This window comes from Corella eumyota, chromosome 6, assembly GCF_963082875.1.
Source record: "Corella eumyota chromosome 6, kaCorEumy4.1, whole genome shotgun sequence".
Classification (NCBI taxonomy): Eukaryota; Metazoa; Chordata; class Ascidiacea; order Phlebobranchia; family Corellidae; genus Corella; species Corella eumyota.
Genome location: NC_137495.1, coordinates 5708074 through 5724921, shown reverse-complemented (window position 1 = coordinate 5724921; position 16848 = coordinate 5708074). Strand labels below are relative to the sequence as shown.

The 16848-nt window shown below is 33.3% G+C and overlaps 2 protein-coding genes across 2 annotated transcripts; both read left to right on the top strand.

Moving 5' to 3' along the window:
• The first annotated feature begins 3409 nt into the window (after positions 1-3409).
• On the top strand, positions 3410-10370 carry LOC145755127 (sodium/potassium/calcium exchanger 2-like). The gene is made up of 15 exons (XM_082571338.1): positions 3410-3876; positions 4117-4205; positions 4435-4564; positions 4807-4976; positions 5856-6011; positions 6568-6697; positions 7179-7281; positions 7619-7689; positions 7880-7974; positions 8044-8083; positions 8179-8243; positions 8459-8599; positions 8688-8777; positions 8925-9091; positions 9344-10370. The coding sequence occupies exons 1-15, from the start codon at positions 3438-3440 to the stop codon at positions 9594-9596; spliced, it is 2139 nt and encodes a 712-aa protein (XP_082427464.1). The 5' UTR covers positions 3410-3437; the 3' UTR covers positions 9597-10370.
• A 722-nt stretch (positions 10371-11092) lies between these two features.
• On the top strand, positions 11093-16372 carry LOC145755720 (uncharacterized). The gene is made up of 10 exons (XM_082571969.1): positions 11093-11144; positions 11290-11752; positions 12164-12283; positions 12556-12622; positions 12721-12853; positions 13095-13248; positions 13462-13653; positions 13926-14095; positions 14538-14700; positions 14833-16372. Exons 1-10 carry the CDS (start codon positions 11093-11095, stop codon positions 16370-16372), a joined length of 3054 nt encoding a protein of 1017 aa, XP_082428095.1.
• Positions 16373-16848: the final 476 nt, after the last annotated feature.

Sequence of the window (16848 nt, the reverse complement as noted above, 5' to 3'; positions counted from 1 at the left end):
TTTCCAAAAATCACATTTTCGCCTAGTATAGTAAATACTTTAACTAAAAATAAACACTTTTTCAACGTTTGATATATTTTTATTAATTTTTTTTTTATATTTAAAAGCTTTCCTAACTTTAAATTGTTTATCTTTTAATTATAAAATAAAACGTTTATATAAAAATAATTAATATTTTTAAAACAAATCCTACTTACATTGCTCAGTATAACTGGAAAATGATCCAATAACATTCGCAGCAGTTTAAGGTAGCAGGCTTCTAATTAAATGCAAAGGCAAATTTAAACCACTAAAAAACAAACATTGTTTGTGACTTAGTTTCTTCAAAAAGTGCTAAGAAGGGCGCAAGACCTGTATAATTAAAAAAGTAAAATTGGACTTAATCCACTTAGCAGATTAAATATAAATACACAGACAGGAAAAAGTCCCTTTGTACTAAAAAATTTAACACACTGTTTTGAGTTCTACAATTTTACGATTATTGCGTTTAATTAGTAAAAAAAAAAATTTTAAACAAATTTAAATATTTTTTTTAATTAACAAAAACAATTACCATCCTAACCGGTTTAAAAGCTGGATTACACCTCGTTTTTAATTTTTATTATTATAAAAAAACGTAGCCGTTCATCAATTATTTAGGTGGAGCGAACGATTTTGTTCAAATACAGAAAGATGAACTTCCAATTATGATAAAAGCGGTATAGCAGGAAGGCCAAGACAAATAATGCAGGACTTTAAGTCTTAAAGTAAAATGTGAACGACAATTACAAAAAAAATTTGAAATTGCCTTTTAGCCTTCACAATGCAATCCAGTCGATTGTTAATTTGTAAAGCAGAATTAATGGCATTCATTAAAGCTGTATTCAAAGAAAAGGAAAGTTTAAACAAGCTCAGGGACTTGGGGACCTTTCAGAGAAGGAAAGAAGATAAGGTCAACATAGGTTCAAATTCAATCTTTAGGTTCGTGTTGTTTATAACATAACCAGCCTGCGTACAAAAAGTTAGCTTTGTAGAATGTAAAGGGTTGTGTAATTGGACCAACTTGTTACAAATTTATTATAGAAGATAGATTCAGTAAGGGGACTTTCTAAAACACAGTTTCACAAGCACAAGGCTAAAGCACCTTGAATTACTTTTTTTATTAGATAAACGTGTAAATAATTTATTTGAATTTTAGAAATTCGACACGAAGCCATTTAATTCAATTTATCAATTTTTAAATAAATGTTTTACCGCCTAAAAAACAATAAGTTAATATTTTACAATTAGAGAATATACATATCCTAACTTTCCAAAGCAATTTTTATAGGTCATAAAACTTGATTAGAATGGTCAATAGATATATAATACCCCAGTCAGTTCTCTAAAGAAATTAAAACTGAAGACCTGGAATGAGCTGTAAGTTATGATTCATTAATAAATTCTATACAGAATTCGAGGCTAAAAATAAACTGTATGACAATATCAGTATATTGTTCCTTGGTATGTATCTACACCAGGCTCGCGCGCAAAATACCGTCCCAGTCCCGCTGATTAGATATTACTTAATTCTATGACACTTTCCCGGGCGCGAACACAAAGGAAACATCGTAACTTAAGTAGCACATTGTCAGTTTGTTTTGTTAATAACCAGATCCTATTATATGTGTCAATCGATGACTGACAACCTCAAGCACGGGCCCAACAATGATATTGTTGTCGTAGGCACCCCGCGATTGATAGAATCACGTGCGCATTAAAACGCCTGACTGTGGTATATTAGAATAAAACTTCGAAATTTTACAAGTATTAAGAAATATGTACAATATTCGTATCATGCCCCTGACATTGCATTGTTTTCAAATATTGTCTATAATTTTTTTAGTACAAAAAGTTGGTGTACAAGAAAAAGTATATATAGTTGTTGTTTTAATTTAACTGTCCTACTAAAAACAGAGTAACTTCACGATGCGTAGTAATGCATATGCTAGTGACATGTCAAACGTTATAAAAATGACAGAAAAACATGGTGTGAAAGTAAAAGCCCTACCGACAGCTTGTTTATTGCATAAGAAAACAGCTACTCGAAAAATTGCTACACAGTTACTTATGAAATATAAGTATAGGCATTTTTAGACATATATTATTACCCAGTCGCGTGTTCTATAACGTAATGCGCAGCATTAAATACAGAAACCAATTAATGCAGCGTCGTAAAAGTTAGCTATCGGAATTTTCGCTTGCCATATGGCAGCGTTTAAATAACGCTCGTGTGATGCACTTGTCGTAATGAATAGCTACGGTCAGATGAAAGCTATTAAGATTAGTCAATTAGGACCTTTACTTAGCCGATTAAATGTCTATTGATTGTTTTTGAATATAAATTGAACGGCGGTCAATTAAATGTCCTGGAGTGCAGTTGTATAGGAACGTTTTTATAAACTTTAAAATGTGGTATGGAAAGGACAGTAAATAGCGGCATAAAATATTTAAAGCGTGGTATGACCACGACTACTGGAGATTATTTTTAAACTCCCTAATTGCATTACTAAGACATTTTAAGCTCAGCTTAACTAATTTAATAAAATGACTTGCAAAACTACAAAAATTGGTGTTTCGAATTGGGTTAAAAATATCCGAGGCTTTCTTTAATTAGATTTTAATTATTTTTTTAGACATAGAATTCGTCCGTTATTTATTTGTTGCAATGTAATGTATAGAAGCAGGGGTTTTAACTTACAAACTACTTGGCAATTATTAGAATACCAGATACTGTTAAAGTTTTAATTATCGCCAAGTTAATCACTCCTGCTTGTTAATGTCAAAATTAATTTCCCTTGTCGGGCAAAGCGTGCTTACTCGTTTGGGAATACCGTTTACGTCTAAACTAAACCACAGCTAACCCAGTCGACCAATACCAAATTTGCATAATGTACGCAATACCGATTCAGCGTCGGTCATTTAAATTGATAAAATTTCCCTCTTGATTAAACATCGATAATTATTTTCGACGACCGCCTCGCTGACCTACACTTATAGCACGTTGAATAATTTAGTTGTGGCTGGCGCAATTACGTTATAGGTTCTGTACCGCAATTGTTGAATAATAGGTCATTCTCAGATTTTTGTTATTGAGGAATTTCCGCTGTAACTTGAAACAAGTTTCTAAAAACATAAGGAAATAGCTCCATTCAAAACAGTACCAAAACTAGACTATTATAGGCTTTAGTATTTTAGTGTTATTTGAATCAAGGCAGTATAGACCGTTGTACATTTAGTTTTAATAGGGTATATTTAGTTGCAGATTCAGTTTAGTTTAGCTATAGCTTGTTTGAAAATAATGTTATCAGTTAGTCATAATATGGTGGATTTAAACAAATATTTTGATATAAAAAAAATGTACTTTTTTATTTTCTTTTAGGATAATGAATTGTATAACGGTTTACATTTATATTTAAATGGGGTCTGATAAGGTTTCTAAACTTGGAAAATATTTACACCAAAGTCAGTCTAATCCGAACAATATGGACGGACAGTTAACCGAATGTAAAAAGTCAGAACACTATTCGAAGCTAAATAAAAGGAAAAGACTTAAGTGGACCAGCTTGTTGTCTGGCCTTGGCTTAATTGCTGGACTATATATAGGCGCAAGCATTTTAACTTGGTTGGGCTTATTGACAAACAATGATTCAACAAACTATAATTCGGAAATAAGCCGTTTTAGAAGACAGGCCTCTAGAAATGCACTCCTTAACACGACAACTACAACAGCGACCCTAACAGCGTCATCAGGTACTTATGACGTAACAACAAACGGAGTAAACGTAACCGAAACGAAGAAAAGTTCGCAAGGGATTTATCCGACGGATCTTTTCGATTTGGAAGCAAGAAAACAAGGTATCGGTTATTATTTGTTTTAGTAAATTTTTCTTTACGTTTATAAAATAATCTAATTAGGTACAAATTTATAAAATCAATATTTTGTTAGGATTACCTATTGCAAAAATTATTGATAAAACGTCAAAAAAACAACCAGAAAAATTAAATATAGTCGTTAATTAATGATCAAAAATGAACTATTTCCATTTGCGAATTTCTCTTATTTTATTAATACGAAAAAATGTCTTTTCTTTATAGGCGCTGTTGTGTTACATGTACTAGGTATGCTATATATGTTTATAGCCCTGGCAGTTGTTTGTGACGAATTTTTTGTACCTGCTTTAGAGGTAAGTAACGGTAAAATCAATTTTTTATGCACAAAATATGTCATTATACAGGCTAATTGAAAATTAAACTTTATTAAAGTGAAAATAAAAATTACCTACATTTATATGTAAATGATATAGATCCAGTTCTTTTATGTTTATGCCAAGTTAATTACTATATAGTATGCCTGCAGCAAATTAGTATAGCAAATGGCAAATTATATTGAGAATTTATTTCACATTTGCCCAGGTTATCATTCGTCGCCTGCAAATTTCAGACGACGTTGCGGGAGCCACCTTTATGGCCGCTGGAGGCAGTGCCCCCGAATTGTTCACGTCGATTATCGGGGTGTTTCTAGCCAAAAGCAACGTAGGAATAGGTAATTAAATATTATTTAAAATAAGCTTTTCATGTAATGGTTCTGCAGCTTAATTTTGTTTGTCAAAAAATTGTCTAACACCTTATTTAAAAAGGGATAATTTTGATTAAGGGTTACTTGGTATTTTTTCTACTGACTTTAAAAACTATTAACAGATAAAAACCTATGGCTAATAACTCAAAATATCATATGCCTACACTGTTAACATATTTTACAACAGCACCATTGATACTCTATTACAGGTACTATAGTGGGCTCTGCTGTGTTTAATATCTTGTTCGTTATTGGGATGTGTAGTTTATTTAGTCACGAAGTTTTGCTGTTGACCTGGTGGCCACTATTTCGGGACTGTATGTTCTACATCATAAGTCTTATTGCACTAATCGTATCCTTCTATGACGCAACTATACAGGTAAGACGACATTAACTAGATTGACGTGGAAAACAAAATAATGGTGAAAGCGTGTTTTTTTGTTAGCCTAAGTTACATGGTTTATTTTTATAGTTTTCATTTTTTATTCATGATTTTGTGCCAAAAATTAGCTGTCGGTTCGTAGGGCAGTTATTTATCTTACTAACAGGTAGTTTCTGTGCGCATTAAATATGCAAGTAATTTCAGCAAAGTCGAATTTAGGCATGTTTATCTTACTTGGTCATCTCGCGTAATTAAAAGCTGACCTTAGCCATTCAGGTGAGTTCGTGGCTATTCTTTGTTTTTGTAAACTCGGCCTGGCGTTTACGTATGAATATTAATGGCGACGCGAAATCCAGCAATTCGTGGGCCGGTTAATTTGAAAACGCTCATTTAGGAAAGTTTCTGAGTAATATAATGCAAGAAAGGCTACAAGCGCACGCAAGCTAGATTAATTATTCACCATCTACGTAGTTTTGTCTTCAGTCCCTGATTAGGCATGGAAATCGCTGTGATCAGCTTACCTTAAGACCAGTTCTAATTGATGTCTTTATAATTTGCATAGAGGCCAACAAAGATTTTTTTAAAATCCAAATTAGGGTTAAGATAACGGCTTTACCCTGTTTTAAACTAAAGCTAAAATATACAGCACCAATGTTACATTTTCCCAAACCAGATTACTACAACCTGCTATACATAATTTTACAAAATAATCTTGTTAAAATACATGCCAATAGTACCTTATGTTGTATAAAATAGATGTACCAACATTGTTGCAGGCCATTTTTGCAATGTGTAATGCTTAATGTACCTTTTCAGTTTTCTTTTGTGTTATTTGTAGTATTTTTATACGATTTCTATGTTTTTATTACTTTCCAGTATTACGAATGCATCGTCATGATCTCGGTTTACATTTTCTACGTCGGCTTCATGAAATACAACGGACAAATCGAAGCCTGGGTCAAAGGTAAAGTCAACTCGAGCGTGTCCGTGACATCACAAAACAATCACGACCCACAAAGTAATGGAGCAGGGGTAAGAAAAAATATGACACCCCAATTTATTTAACTTGTGTTTTTTTAATATATTTCACTCAAGTGGCATTTTACTGGTTTACACACCCTATTTTAGGACTTTCAAAGCTTTTAAATCTTGTATACATGTCTCTTCCTAATGATAATTAATTTTCCTTTCTGAATAATTAATTTCCTCATTTTTTGGAAAGGTCGCGCGGAATAAAATTCGATTCAATTTATCGACTTTTTAAATTAAATTAATTTAATTTTCCGAAGCAACTATCCAAGATTGCATCTTTGCATCTGTTATCTGAGTTTATGCATGAAATTCGAATTACGGACTCTTTATTTTTATGGGTTATCTCAAAAATTTACATAGAAGGATAACTAAAACGGACATGCCCATATTTTATTAATTACATTATTAATTCAACATTTTTTTTATTAAACAATAAAAGTAAAAAAAAATACAACAACTTTTATTATTTAAAAGTTTGTTTTTATTTTTTTAGTTGTCGTGTGACATTATAAGTAAAATTTGCATTACATACTGAGATTTTTTTATATTATTTTAGAAAACTTCAAAAAGTGTTAAGGCTATAGCTGATTCAATAAACAGGCCGTCCGACCCACAGCATGGTAAAAGTACGTTTAGTTACGGGATCGTGCAACTAATGATGAATACATTGGACCCTGCTACAGACGGTATGTTAATTTTAACTCAAAGTTGTTGTTAAGGCACTGGATATCATAACGTGAAATCTTGAGTTTGATTACCACTTTTGCACTATGTTGAAAGATCCTCAAGTAAAGTAATGTTACTTACTCTATCTAAGCCCAAAAATTAATGATCAGGCAATGTCTTTTTAATATTTACTACTAAAGCAACTTTATTTGGCTGGAGTTTCAATAGTTTACCTTTTTATTATTTTTTATTGCCATGTCATAAATTTTATACAACCTTTAGTATTAACCAATTGTATATATTGAATTTGTACTGATTTCAGTTATATTTCATTTTTAACCAAAAAAATAATCGTTAAACTTTTAATTGTGGAACAAAATCCCGCACGCGACCAAAACTACTCTTCTTATTTTCAATCGATATCTCAATTAAGCGATTTTTCAACTTTGACTTAAAAGTTTGCGAAATCGATAAATTTTTTGTTGCATTTTTCATATACAGAGTCGACGCAGGCTAAGTCGTCTCGCTTGTACGCCATTGCCAGAATGAAATTAATTAGTCCCCAAGCGGCAAGGACCTTATCAAAGCGACCATCAGGGGACAGGTAAGCGAGAAATGCGAATGTGCAGCAACGCGACTTCTTAATTAATTGTCGATTTTTTGTTAATAATGAATGAGGGGTCAATCAAAGGCTACCTTTTCCTTAAAAAAGTTGCAATGTTTTATGTAATGCCACAAAAAATAAAGCCCTAAATTCTTTAAAAAATCACAAAAAATATTTCTTTAAATACGTAAATTTACTCTTTTAAAACGAATACTATTTACCTCAAAAAAGAGTGTCACAACTTTAGGACCATTTTTTAAATATATTAATTTATATTTTTTCAATACTCGGATAAAACCAAGTTTAATCAAATAAAACTGTATATATATTGAAACAGGGATAATAGGACAGACGTAAACGAAGTGGAAAGTAATGGTAACCACGCCACAGTTATATATGAGAACGAAGGTAAGTTATTTGTATTACCTAATTGTAACAAGTATCTGTTTGTTCAGCTAAAAACTTAGATCCAGTTACTCTAAATGGTTTTAAGCTATGTACTAACTCAAGCCTTTGGTCTAAATTGGTAGATCTAATTTCCTCACAATTTTTTTATGTTATGTATAGCTTGCTTATAAATTTTTTAAAATAATTTTAGGTGTCAAAGTTGCTCCGCAAACCAATCCGGCTTCCGTTCACCCGTCGATCGTGCAAAGTACCCCATCTAACGGAACTGAAAATACCCAGTTCGAGGTTAGTTCATTAATATCACCGTAAGGTGAAATCAAAATAATCATTTGAAATATTAATTGTGTTTTATAGAATAATAGACTGGACGGGTTTGGAAGCAGTAATGATAACGGTAAATTTTTAAGGTTTATGTATTAAAATTATACATTTACCCTACTTTTATTTTTTCCATAATGCAAAAATTAAAACTAGATTTTATGTGCTTAGATAACGTTACGACCGAAATTGATGTTAATGTCAAAAACGGAGTTAATTTACCACACAACAAAAAGGTATAACTTTAATTTATCTTTATCTATTTTTTAAATCTATCCATCCTCAGTATGAAAAAAAACAGTTTACTACATGAGGTCCTGGGTTTGATCGCCGCAAAATGACCCCTTTACATCGACAATAAATAAATATAAAAATACTTTAATACCCAAACGTAAAATAGGAATTGTTATTCTGATTCTGTTATCTTTATACCTGTTTATTTTTATTCAAGTTTGACGAAGATTCGATGAACGACATGAACGAAACTTTAGATTTGCGCTGGCCAAAAAGTTGCATGAAACGGTGTGTGTATATACTACTAGCTCCGATCATGTTTTCGTTATGGATAACACTACCTGATGTCAGAAACCCAGTAAGTCAATTTTGATACATATTAAAACATTTTAAGTTAAAAATCTACAATTTTGCAAACCCTTTTATCTTCACTTTTATTTTTTTAGAAACGCGAGAAATATTTTATGATGTCATTTTTCGGGAGTATTACATGGATAGCCGTATTTTCATATCTTATGGTCTGGCTAGCTCACCAGGTAAGTTGTTACACACCTAGTTTAATGATGAATTATTTGAGAATTTAAGGCTTCCAAAACTTTTCGATCCCTATTAACCAATATGATATAAGGATATATACTAGCATGTCTAGCAATAAGGTCACTTAAATATAAATTGCATTTAAGGTCGGTGAAACAGTTGGACTTTCCGAAGCTGTAATGGGTTTAACTTTTCTGGCCGCCGGGACCTCGGTGCCCGATCTGATCACAAGCGTGATCGTCGCCCGCAAGGGTCTTGGTGACATGGCCGTTTCTAGCTCGGTTGGAAGCAACATTTTTGACGTCACGATAGGGTAAGTCGAGAATTATTTTAAGTTAGATCTCAGTGGTTTTTTCACCCACCAAGAAATTATTCAACAACAGTTTAAGGCAATATTACAAGGTATGTTATGTGCAAAAATTCTAAAGTAGACATCAAGATACTTGGTCCTCATACTCAATCTTTTTAACGGTCAGGCTTTATAGTCGTTGGTTTTACAATAAAATAATTTAACATAAAACGGCAGAATAAATGTGGCATTTTAAATTGAATGTTTTTTTTTAAGGTTGCCTCTTCCTTGGCTGATCTACAGTTTAACTCAAATGGGCGAACCGATCATCGTCAAATCAAAAGGCCTCTTCTGTTCGGTTTTGTTGCTCTTTATTATGTTGCTGTTGGTTGTGGGCAGCATTGCGGCATCTAGATGGAGAATGAACAAGGGACTTGGACTGGCCATGCTTGGTCTGTATGCCGTGTTCCTGACTTTCGCTTTACTGCTCGAGTTCTCTGTTATTTCTTGTGTGTTCGGATCAGCATGATCGAAATAAAAGAAAAAAATGGATTTCGAAAGTCGGTAAATCTAAAAGAGTTTTCTTTAGGAGGAAGAAATTTAAAATTTGTGACTATTTAAATTTGAAACTAAACTTGTTAATGTTTTAAATATATCCAATATTTGCAAGACAACTAAATGCATGGTTAAATGCATTTTTTAAAATATTTCATGGTACTTTTTTTGTAAAAAAAATGTATCAATAGTTTTAAAATAAGCAATATTATTTCACTTTTCGTACTTATTAGGTTGGAATAAAAATGGTATACCAAAAATTGTGAATATATATTTTTAAAATTTAATTGAAATATCTATTTTTTGTAAATTGTCATTATTTTTTTTCAAAATCGTTCAGTGTTACCTTTTTGTTTATTTTTATTTTATTACCTTTATGTGTTTTTGGCATGCAATAATGGGAGGTAAAACTAAAAGCAGGATAAAAAAAACAAGAAAGTTAAAAATATTGGAAATAAGGTTTCCCTTTCCATACCTTTACCCAGTTTACAGGGTTGGGGATTAACCTATAACCCAATTTTATGGGAAATTGTTTTTCTTTTTTTTTCACATGTTTCTACTTTCTCTATGTTTATTTTCCTGCGCTTTTTGTTTCAAAATAAGGCATTGGTTAAATAGTCTGCGCCTGTATTTTTCATATAGCGTGTAATTATTTTTTTAGATTGCAAAAATTCGATATTTTTGGGGTCATTCTTGAAATGTTTTTTAGTCTCTTAGCAAACTATTTTAAATGAGAAATAATTGCAAATATCGGTCGATTTTAAAACATTTTACCAAATAAAATAAATTTTTCATTGAACATTTGAAGAATGTCTTAAATAATTGAAGGTCAGATAATATAGATTAAGTCCGTGCCTAATTTTAATTTGCTGCAGGGCATATTACAAACTCTAAGCCTATTTTAGAGTTTAATCCATACCCAAGCTCTGATACTTTAAATCATATCATATACTGGCATCTATGCATTGTAATAACATCTACAAAATCCGAAACAAATTTTATTTTCATAATTTTAAGCGGGATTTTCAAAATAAAAACATCTCGGTTTCTCATTGAAATTTGCAGTGGAGGTTTAATTAGTTTCGATAGCGTGTAAGGCTAATACGATTACAGCCTTGTCGCTGGCAATTACGACCGAGCCTAAGGATCAGTAGAAACGCTAATCGCCGATTCACACCTAAAATCACTGGAATTAAATAATCGTGTTGCGCGAACGTATGATTATAGTAGGATGTTGAAGGTATCATGTCTTATATTCCCTGAATATAGCCTGCTGACAATTTGATAGAAGAAGTCAAGTTCTAAATTGAGATTTAGTTCATCGCAAACATTTTAGATTTGTCCTGTCATTGTGGCATAGTGTTTGGACAGGAATTTTAGAATTAGAAGATTTATTTACAGACAGAACACAAAGGCGACTCATATTGTCGTGTTTCTTTGATTAAAAAACTTAAAAGATAAATTGCCAAAATGCGCTGGTTATTTATATTTATTCTGGGTATATGTGCAGCTGTTATTTTAGGTAAGAAAAAAAATTATATTATATTTTTATGTCATTTAACCAACGTATAACAGTTAGTATAACGCTTTATGCAGTAGCAATAAAACTAAAATGAGTGTAATAACTAGCATGGCACAATTATTAAATGTTTTTTTTTAAATTTTAGCCCAGGAGGATCAGAACAGAGTCACGAGGACTTGCCTCACTTACAAATGCAACGAGTTCGACCCAAACTGTGGCGCGGTGGGGGCGTGCAAGGACGGCTACCGGATGTGTTGCGACCGTAAATGCTACCACAAGCAAAGACCGTGTCCAAAGTCTGCAGGTTACAACCAGACAGCATTAGTCGACTATATTGCTAAGCTAAACAGGACAGCATATCTCGAATACTTAGAGAGTGTGAAAACTCAAATAAACGCTTGGGCCAACGAGCGACCCTGTTGGCCGGAATCGAACTGTATTAACACCACAACTTGCCGGCCAGGGTTGCAGCATTGTAGTAATGGACATTGTGTGGACAGGGTGTCGGAGTGCGAAATGTTTTGGGAGACAAGAAGTTATATCGGGACGGAATCGAACAAGACTTGCTATCCAGAAGAGCTGTGTTTTAGGAATAATTGTCGAAATTAGTAAGTGATTTAAAATTACATTAAACTGTTGTAACTGTAAATAGATTTTACATAATATACATAATAAAAACTTATATTTAAATAAGTTTCTTTATTATAAAGTGTTTTGTTATCAAGGCAAATTTATAATGACTCGTTATTTAAAAAAACGTGAGACCTTAGGCTTACAAGGTTTATCTTTGTAAAATAATTGGCTACTGTAAAACTTTTTAAAAAAGGAGTGTCATTTAATAACTATCCTTGGCTAAATTAGAGATGGTTAAGGATGATATTTATATAAAAAAATTGTAGCCTTTAAATATTCCACGAACTGATCCTAAAAACAAGGCATTTTCGAATCGACATACAAAATAGTATATTGAAATAGAAGCACATAAATATGTTAAGGACATAACATTAATTTTTTATTAGTTATAGATCATGTGATGATGGAGAATGTGTACACGAACAACTTTTCTGCAGAGGTGGAAGTAACTGCAAGGATGGTAGCGATGAAATGCATTGTGATGGAAGGTGTTTTCCAAAGTTTAGGTAAAGTCTATATATTAGGTTAAACTCTTTTTTTATAAGTTAAGCACATTCTTTTTTCCCCAACACAATGAGCAAATAGGTTATATAATTTAATTGGAAAAAGATATGCTAGTTGGACTTGTTGGAATAATTGTTCACATTGAGAACTATAGTACTAAATAAATATACATTTGACAATGTTCATTGGATAAAATAATTTTTTTTGGTAAACGACAGCCTTATTTGTAAATAGTAAACGATTTGTACCATATGTAAATGACTTAAAATTGCAGATGCAATGATAACGACACTTGTCTGTTTGGATTTTTTGCGTGTGGAAATTCTGAATGCATCTTACAGGTAACTATTTTCCACAATATCTTTTCTGCAAATAAATAATATGAAACAGCTTAAACTCAGAATAATTATATTTTGCCTAACACTTTTTTTTATTTTAGGAACAAGTCTGTGACACCGTCCGGGACTGTTGGGACGGTTCAGACGAAGCAAACTGTTCAGAAAAATGCTGGCCCAAAAAAGCTTGTACTGCTACGGGCTCTTGTAAAGTTGGCTATTTCAAATGCGATCAAGGTAGAAAAAATTAAACATATTTGCTACAAACTAAACGTTTTAGTAATCCCTTTATGTATTACTTTAATGTAAATTGTTTTAAATAGAAACACGGCCAACTACTTTATATTTAAGCAAGACTGACTAAGTGTTATCAGATCAAAAGAAGAAAGCGTTCAACACTTACAAATAATCTTGATAAATACTTGCTACCATTTTTCAACTCCTGATAATGAAACTACAACACCACTAATGTTTTTAGGAAAGTGTATTGACAACAAGCGGATTTGTGACAAAAGAGCAGACTGTAAAGACGGTACGGACGAAGTAAGACATCAACACGGGTTTAAGTGTGCCTTAGGGAGCAATTTCGACACTTGCGTAATTCCTCAAAAGAAGTTAGACGGTGATGCTACGTAAGTCTGTTCCGTGAAAAAAAGTACAAACGCTTACATAGTTTATCAAATAGGTTAAGCCAATTAGCCTTGTCAAAATCAACTAACAGAAATATTAACATCACTCATACTAGAACTTTAAATTTCCAAAGTTTAGGCTATGTTTGAGGTGCTTATATTCTTACCATAATTCCATTATAAACCGTAAAGCAAATGCTGTTTTATGTTTTATAGATGTTTAGATTTTACTGACCTGTGCGTGGTAAACGGTACGGACAGATGCGTGACCTGTTTAGATGGTAGACTGAGAATATCAAACACACAAATATGCGACGGGGTAGTTGATTGTTTTGACTTGTCGGATGAATGTTATTGTCAAAAATCGCAGGCCCAAGAAGCATGTGATGCAATTTGCTTACATGGAAGGTAAAAATTGATATTTTAGAACATGTTTCTTTTTAAATACAAATGACATTAGGTTTATATTTACTTATTTGTAAAATACAATGTAGAGGCATTCTTTGAAAAAAGATATTATGATAAATACAATCCTTGATAATTTAATTTAGGTTTTAAGATCTTCATCAAACTTTTTCAACATTTTAATGACTTAATTCGTTTTAGTTTGATATATTCAGATTAACAGAATCAAACAGCTTTCTTAAAACATTAATGTTAACCTTTTTACATTTCTTCAGCCCACAAGATACTTGCGAATGTAAACCGGGGGAATTTGATTGTGGGGATGGCACTTGCCTGAACCAAGACCAAGTTTGCAATGGTGTTATTGAGTGTAGAACTTGCAGCAAGGACGAAGACTTTTGCCAATCAAGAACACAGCGTTACAGAGAAATGATCACGTGCCCAGGTATGTACATTTTCTTGTATATTAATTAATTTATAAGAACGAGATTGTATTATGTAAGCTAAATGCTATTGGCAGGCTTTACAAATACAAGGTCTTGCGGTGGCCTTTGTATACTTAAAAGATCGAGTAAACAATCTATTATAGGCTTAAGGTTGTGGGTTGTTTATGCTTTTATTATTTAATTAGGGAATTTGCGCTCCTTAAAATAAATTTGTTTAAATTCCTATCATAGTTTTTGATGTAATCTATTAGTAATTATACACGGACATTGCCGTATTCCCGTCACGATCGCAAAACTAAACACAAACCCTTCGAAATTATGTCAAAACTTCAAATATAAAACTATTACGTGAACTTGTATACAACTGAAGAGTATAATGGTTGTTTAAACCTATTATATTTGCTCAAAACCAAAAAAAACAACTATTGAAACATGTTAAAGGTGACTCAAAAAATTATACCACCATATCCGCTATTCTATGTGACGGAAGACCGGAGTGCTTTGATTTGTCGGATGAATGCGGTCCGCAGTGTTCTTCGAATCCGCCATTTTGCGTGATCCGATCGAAATTTCGTCTAGGCTATGAATTTTTGTGCGATCGTTCGTAAGTAATATTTTAGTAGTTTTTAACGTAAAGCTTTACGCTAGATTACTTGTTTTAGTAATTAGTTTTATTATTATTATGGGTCTTGGTGTTGTAATATTCATTAATAAAATCGTGTGACCTTTTTTAAAGGTACTACTTTTTTGACGCTGGTATGATTTGCGACGGAAAGTGGTCTGCTTGCAATCCCAGGTTCGAAGAGGAAGAAATAGGCTGCCCGGCGAGACATTACTGCGCGGCGGCTGGGGGTGCTATAAGCATCGACATACGTTTACTCTGTGACGGTATACCACAATGCAGCGACATGTCGGACGAGGCTAACTGCACGGACCGATTTTACTGTGAGAATGGATTCCCATATTCCATTCCCATAGGCAAGAAACTGGATGGCCAAGGGGACTGCAGCGACTTTAGCGACGAGTGCCCTAAGGAAAAAGATGAAAACGCTTTATCCTCGCGCAAGGAGCTCTTGGGCGCCATCGGTTTTCGAGTGACCACTTGGATAATTGGCACCATGGCGGTTCTCGGAAACTTGGTTACTCTGATTTATGCCTTCAAAAACTTGCTGGTTTTTGAACGCCTAAGCGCGGTATCGAAATCAAACTACATCTTGTTACTAAACTTATCAATGGCTGATATGTTGATGGGATTCTACTTAATTACGCTTTCTGTAAAGGGATCTATGTTCTCAGGGCGTTACTGTAGACATGACAATGCCTGGCGAACAAGCGAGAGTTGTGCTGGTCTTGGAAGCCTGGCCCTTATCTCGAGTGAGGCGTCGATGCTAATCCTTCTAACATTGACCACTTTTCGACTGTTTTTGGTAAAGTCGCCAATCAAGGCTAAGCACATTTCATATAAGATACCTGCTATAAGCCTATGCATTATCTGGATTATTGCTATTCTACTTGGAGTCCTTCCACGCTTCTCCTCGACAATAGACTACTTTACGTCACATGTCTGGCTGCCTACGAACTACACACATGCTGAAATGAAAAATAAAGCTGAAGTCGCGAATTTAGTTCAGCGTCTTGCGGTGCTTAGCAAAAACTCGACACCGCCTCCAAGTAATTTAGATTGGATTTCAATGAGCGAGTATTTGGCAAACGGGCATCCGGATTTTACTATCAAGGGCTTTTTTGGATACTTTAGCGACAACAGCGTGTGTTTGCCCAAGTTTTTCGTATCCCAGGGCGAAGCTGGCTGGGAATTTTCGGTTGGAATCATCGTGTTTAATTTTGTAGGCTTCGTGTACATGCTAATAGCCTACGCGATAATCATCAAGTCGCCAAAAAACCAGCAACAAAGCAAGGTCTACAGCAAACGGTTTAGGGAAATGCAGGCTCGAGTAGCAAGACTTGTACTGACAGACTTTGTATGCTGGGTGCCTATCTGCCTAATGAGCTTTTTGCAACTAGGTGGAGTAATGATTCCTGATACTGCTTATGCGTTCAGTGCAGTTATCCTTTTGCCAATCAACAGCGCGCTTAACCCACTACTCTACTCTGACATTACGTTTAAACAGGTTTGGGCACAGGTTACTTCGTTGTTCAAGGTGGGAGGCGAGTTTACCCTCTGCAACGTGAAAAAGGAAGACATGACGTCATCATCGAGTCGAAATAGTGATGGAGTTGAATACAGGCATCGACCTTCGGTTGCAACTGTATTATAACTTAAATAAGGCTTTTGCTATTTAAGAAAACTTGACAAAATGTTGATAAATTTATTATGTATGTATATACTTTGAGTTAGATATTGGTGGTATGCTAATGTATATATATATTATTACACTTTGGCTTGGTATAGTATGTGCGTTGTGTAGTATAAATATATCACCGTTATTAAATCAATTAATTTTATAATTAACCTAAAAACAATGTTTCGTTATTTTGCTTCATTATTTTTAAATGTCTACTACTAATAATACATGTTCGGCAATGTTGCCTGTTATATTGTAATAATTATAACTGCTCCCGCCGTTTACTAAAATCTTCGAATTATTTAATGAATAAAACATGAATGTATATATACATAACTCCGTACCCAGTAAACATATACATATATCCTTATGTGAAACACAATTAAAGGTAATTGTTAATGAGAAAGTGTAAATTAAAAAGTGTGAGTTAAACTAAATAGTGTTAATAT